At 52.0% G+C, this 6,000-nt stretch overlaps 1 protein-coding gene across 1 annotated transcript; it reads right to left on the reverse strand.

Moving 5' to 3' along the window:
* Window positions 1-644: 644 nt before the first annotated feature.
* Window positions 645-2,345, reverse strand: H1-10 (H1.10 linker histone). The gene has a single exon (XM_081320740.1). The coding sequence runs from the start codon at window positions 2,176-2,178 to the stop codon at window positions 1,501-1,503; it is 678 nt and encodes a 225-aa protein (XP_081176866.1). The 5' UTR covers window positions 2,179-2,345; the 3' UTR covers window positions 645-1,500.
* Window positions 2,346-6,000: the final 3,655 nt, after the last annotated feature.

Here is a 6,000-nt window from a genome sequence, read left to right on the forward strand (position 1 = left end):
GCCCTTTTATGACTCATGGACTTCAACTCCCAGAATTCCTCAGCCTGGCTCAGGAATTCTGGGAGTTGAAGTCCATGAGTCATAAAAGAGCCGAGGTTGCCTACCCCTGACCTAGATCAGGGGTCTTCAAACTCGGCCCTTTTATGACTCATGGACTTCAACTCCCAGAATTCCTCAGCCTGGCTCAGGAATTCTGGGAGTTGAAGTCCATGAGTCATAAAAGAGCCGAGGTTGCCTACCCCTGGCCTAGATCAGGGGTCTTCAAACTCGGCCCTTTTATGTCTCATGGACTTCAACTCTCAGAATTCCTCAGCCAGGCATCAATTCTGGGAGTTGAAGTCCATGAGTCATAAAAGGGCGAGTTTGAAGACCCCTGGCCTAGATGAGGCAGAAGGGGAGCCAACAGCCACGCCCACCCGGTCAGTTGCATCGATGGGGAGGGCGCCAAAAATCTGCACCGAGCCCCTCGAATCGTAGCCACCTTAAGACCCCAGTCGCTCCGCGATTTCGGCATCTGACGCGCGATTCCAACATCCCTCTATCTCATCTTCCCCCCCCCACCCCACCCCAAAAAAACACAAAAGCGACTTGTCTCGTTTCCATCTTGAATACGAAAACCCCCGAGGAAACCAGAACGTGAGAAAAATGTTTTAAACGGTTTATTGAACAACAACAAAAAAAAACACGAGGAATTTTTTTTTCAAAAGGCATTTGAAGACGAGACGATACAAAACCTTGTAGGCGAAAAGTGAACTGCATTCCCCCTCCTCCCCGCCCCGATTCGACTAGAGACGTATTTTCAAACCTGCAGTGATTGCGCAAGTCTCCGAGGTAAAAAATCAGCTACTCTGCTGGTCACTTGGTCCCATGCGAACGCCCACACACCCACCCACACACACCCCATGCAGCGCCGCCAGCACTCCTGGCCAGGAACTGTGCGGACGCCCGTGCATCCAACAGGCTGTTGCCATGACACCCCAGCCTTTAAAGGGAGGGGGGGGCGACCGAGACTGCTGCTAGTTCAGTTTAGGAATCCACCAAGAATCATCCCTTCCCCTGCAGTAACCGAAGGCCGATGACGAGGGGGCCGAACCTCGCCCAGGTGTGGGTGGGGGGAGTATTTATAACGACATCACGCTACTTTTGCAGAAGACGAAAGCAGAAAATCAAGTTTCAATGGCAACACTGTTCCAATCAAAAGGAAAGGGTGGGAGGCGAAGGCGTATAAACCTTTCCACGATCCACATAACGCCCCAATGATCTCGATGGGGAGGGGGGGGTCGGTGGAGAAAAGCGAAGCGCTATTTTTTACGCGCACTCGCTTTCCGAGGGAAGAAACGATGCAGAAATTGGGCCAAAAAGACAAAAAAAAAAATCAAAGCTGGAAACACGGCTCTGTGCTTTGAGCTAAAGTCAGTGTCGTTTTGGGGTTCAAAAAGTCTTAGGTCGAAAAGACAACAAGAAGCGGCTTCTTCCCTCCAAGTTTGAGGGCAGTCTTATTTATTTCCTGCTCTTGAGCGCCTTGGGCTTCGCCGATTTTTTCACCTTCTTGGCGCTGGGGGAAGCGACGCTTTTCTTGGGGGCTTTCTTCGCCTTCACCTTGTCTTTCTTGGCGGTCCCGCCGCCCGCGCCTTTCTTGTGAGACTTCTTCTCCAGCTTTTTGCTCTTGGCGACGGGCTTCTTCTCCACCTTCCGCGAAGTGGATGCCGATGCCGCCGCCGCCACCGCCTTCTTGTGGGATTTGGCGTGGGAGCCGCCGCCGCCTCCGGCGCCTCCTTCGCTTCCCCCCTCCAGCTTTTTCCTGTTGAGCTTGAAGGAGCCGTTGGCGCCGGTGCCTTTCACTTGGAGCAAAGTGTCGTTTTGCACCAGAGCCTTGATGGAGTATTTGAGATAGGTCCGCCCGTTTTGCTGGTCGAACCAAGCCACTTTCTTGGCTTCGTTGTAGATTTTAGCCAGCGAGGAGCCATTACGCTCGCCCAGTTTGCGGATGGATTCCACCACTAGCTGGCTGTATTTGCCGGGCTGGTTCTTTTTCTTGTTGTTTTTCTTCTTCTTGGACGGGGAGAGCGCCGACACGCCACCTTTGGCTTTCTTGGCCGCCCCTTTCTTTTCCGGAGCCAGAGGCGCCTCTTCTGCCTCGGTCAGCGGCAAGTCAGCTTCTTCCAGTTCAACAGACATCCTGGAAAACTGCGCCCGGCTTTCAGCCCAAAAGTGTCGGAGGCGAGGGCTCGACTGATCCTCGGAGCTCGTTTTCGACAGGGACGATCTCGGTCGCGGGGCGCTGAATCAGCGGAGACGAGAAACCACCCCAGCAACCGAGCACGGCTACCTTCAGCGTCGCCTGAGAAAATCAATCTGCCTGGGCGGGCTTCGCCACGGCGCTTTATATGCGCCAGGAGCGGACCATGTTGAGAACAACAACAGGGAGCGAAAAGGCAAGCTCCGAATTGTGCTTTTTGTGGCCCCTTCGCCGAGCTCTCTCGCAGGCCTCCGGTGCCCTAGAGACCAGATGCGGTTGGCATCTGCTACTCCCGACGGTGCCTGATCCAGCTGCCTGGGTGTCACAGTTTTCCGGACAGGGGAAAGGCTCTTCAGAGGCGATTTTAAAGGCGCACCCTATACTCGGGAAAGACAGAGGATAGGGGCGCCCTGTGTCGAGGGCTCTGCACCTCCTAGAGAGAGCCCCAGCTCTCAGGGAGCCCCTGGATCAGATAGGAAAGTGGGGCCCTCATGCCTCTGTCCAGTCGGGGGGCGCTGACGAAGCTCGGGGGGAGCACTAGCCCCGGGTTAATTTGTTGTAACTAACACACTGGACGCCCTCACGTGGTCGGCTGCAGCAGCACGGAGCCGGTGAGCAGTTTTCAGGGGGTCCCCGCCCGAACTGGAGGGGCCGTGACTCAAGGTGCTGCGGGGTACAGAAAGGGCAGGATTTCGCCCGCCAAGCCCCCCCCCCCAAACGGTAGCGGTCCTCGTCCCGTAGCCCGAATGCGGAGCTGAGTAGAATCCCTACCCGCATCAAGTTCTAATGGAGGGGTTTCTGGTCTCGAATTCAAAAAAAAAAACAAAAAACACAAGATATGGCAGAGAAAGGGACGCTGTCAGTAAAAGTTTGAGCTCAAGGCAGTTACACGCAGTTGGTGAAAAGAGCGACGAGCCAGCGGGACAAGGCAGAAGGTAGCCGCTTTTCGAATAGAATTAGGAGGAAGAGCAAAAGGTCAGCAGGGCCGCAATTCTTTTTTTTTTGCGCTGACTTTGGGATCGGGACGTATTGATGCCAAGTATTGTACGTATCGGGATCGGTGGCAGGATGGCGGCTCCTTTAATACTGGCGGGCTTTAATAATGCTCGAGCTTGGAGCCGGCCAAAAAAACAACCACACACCTTTGGTGGTGGGCATTGTGCGTTCAAACGCAATTTACCCGCTCGCTTTTTCAAATCGCGAAAACTTTGGGGAAGCAGCGCCGCGCGAGGGAGCATAACTGGGGGTGGGGTGGGGGGGGGGTCCTCTCTTCCTCTTCCCACCCTCCTTTCGGCTGAGAGGCGAGGAGAGAAGAAGAATCCTTTAGTCCAGGGGTCTTCAAACTTGGCCCTTTTATGACTTGTGGACTTCAACTCCCAGAATTCCTCAGCCAGCTTTGCTGGCTGAGGAATTCTGGGAGTTGAAGTCCACAAGTCATAAAAGGGCCAAGTTTGAAGACCCCTGCTTTAGTCACTGACGGCATGAAGAGGTGGGCGGGAAAAAAAAAAACCTCCGTCGCTTAATGGCGGAGATGCCCGCACACTGGAGCCTGATTTCCAGAGCAGGCACACCTTCCTTCCCCCGATTTCAGACAAAACAGACTTTCGGACAAGGAAGGGCGACTCATTTCTGAGTGTCTCGGGCTACGAGGGCGCCTCGTACTCCCCCGGGACGACGCCCTCTTTCTTTTGCCTAGCGACCGCCTTCCGAGCCACGGATTTTGGAGCGCTTTGCGGAAGGCGGGCGCGTGGAATATTTGCTTGGTGTGTTTTGTGTGTGTGTGTGTGTGTGTGTGGTTGTTTGAAATCGGGCCAGGGAACAATCTTCCAACGATTCCCTATAGGAGGCGGTGGGCGGGTTGGTCCGCTCCCTTTAAAGCCGCTGCGGCGAGAGATAACAGAGTTAAGAACAGGGAGGATGGAGGGGAAACGTTTCTCTGGCGAGAGAAGCAGGATTAAAGTGAAACGCCGCCGCTAAGCCGGAGAAGATTCGTCGCTCCGAGGATTCTTGAGCCTGGTGTTGCTGCAGCTGCTGCCGACGCCTGCATCCCAATGGCCTGGGCCACCCAAAAAGTTGCCACCCCGCGCTTCCTCATCCCTCGGCGTCCCTTAACGCAGCGTTTCCCTACCTTAGGAACTTGAAGATGCGTGGACTTCAACTCCCAGAATTCCCCAGCCAGCTATGCTGGCTGGGGAATTCTGGGAGTTGAAGTCCACGCATCTTCAAGTTCCTAAGGTTGGGAAACGCTGCCTTAACGATGCTAACGACAACGCGGGGCTCGCCGATGAGCGGGGAACAGCCTGCCGCCGACTGCGCCACCGCTCCCGCGTCTTCAACCTGTCGCACCCTCGCAGAGCCTGGATTTAAGAGTGAAGTTTGCGCAGAAAAAAAACTCGTGGTCAGCGAGCATCGCTGCAGCTGTTGGTTTGGTGGATGAAACCAGCAGGTCGTTCACGACCTCTGCGAGCAAGAATTGAGGCCTGAGAAGGGAGATTTTTGCGGTTTGCTAGAATGTGCCTTCCGTGCTTGATGTCGCTGGAGATTCGGGTTTTAAACACCGAAAGAGACTCCCAACGGTGGAGTCAGAATTGCTTGTTTCTAGGAAGGTCAGGGCCTTCAGTGTCAAGATCCTGGGCTTTTCCTACACGTGGTCTTTGGCTGCCACAAACACTTAGAGCGTGGTGGTTTCTCTCAAACGTTTGCAAAGAAATCAATCTCTCTTCCTCTGCTTGCATCTGACTTAGCCAGTAGATCAGCTTTCCAGACTTGGATGTTTGCAGATTCACAGAATTCTGTCGATATGTTTAAACTACAGGTCTGCAACCTACGGCTCCGGAGCTGCATGTGGCTCTTTCAGCCATCTCCTGCAGCTCCCGGTCCTCTGCCATGTGCAGTCCAAAAAAAAAAAAAAAAGTGGGAGTAAAAATGTTCAACCAATCAATTCAAATATGCAGGGTAGGTGCATATCTCGCCTTGGCTCCACTATTCAGTCAAACCCTGTTCTGCGCATGCGCGCATGTATGCACATGTGCACACATTTTTTGCGGCTCCCAGTTTTTCCTTTTGTGAGGGAACCGGTTCCGAGTGGCTCTTTCACTGTTTCAGGTTGCTGACCCCTGGTTTAAACAGTCATTTTGAATCTTAATGCTGTAGTTAAACTTCCTGTTAAAAGGAAGTTGAAACCTTGTTGGATTTGATGACCCAGTGTTAAGCAATTTTGTAAGAGCCATTTTGTACCTGTACCTTTTAGTTATATTAAGAGATTCTTTAGCAATTTTAATATTTTATGGAAGCTTGCTTGGTAACAACCACAATACTTGCAAATCATCCACCCATCTGAATTGAGAGATTAGATTCATGACATCTACATCAGAATACATGAATTCTACTTTGAGGGACTGCAAATGTTTAGTTTATTGCTTCCTGATGCCTACAAATGCTTCCCACAGACTTGATTGTTGTGCCATTGAGAAGCATTGCCAATAGTTTGTTTTACTAGGAAGAAACAAAACTTATTTTTAATATCTCAATCCCTGGTTTGCTTATTAATCAGGTTGAGCATCCAGGCACCAACCCACCCTTTCCTGGGACAACAGTTTTATGGAAAAGAAGAATCCCAACAGATACTACCTAAAACTGTTTGTAAAGATATTGAGGGCCATCATTTGGACCTTAAAGTATCTTTAGAGTGGATTTTAACTCCAGTTGCGCTGCTTTTAATATGGTCTATTTTTTAATAAGTTAGGGACTGAATCTATTTC

This window comes from Vipera berus, assembly GCF_964194415.1.
Source record: "Vipera berus genome assembly, chromosome: 2".
NCBI lineage: Eukaryota > Metazoa > Chordata > Lepidosauria > Squamata > Viperidae > Vipera > Vipera berus.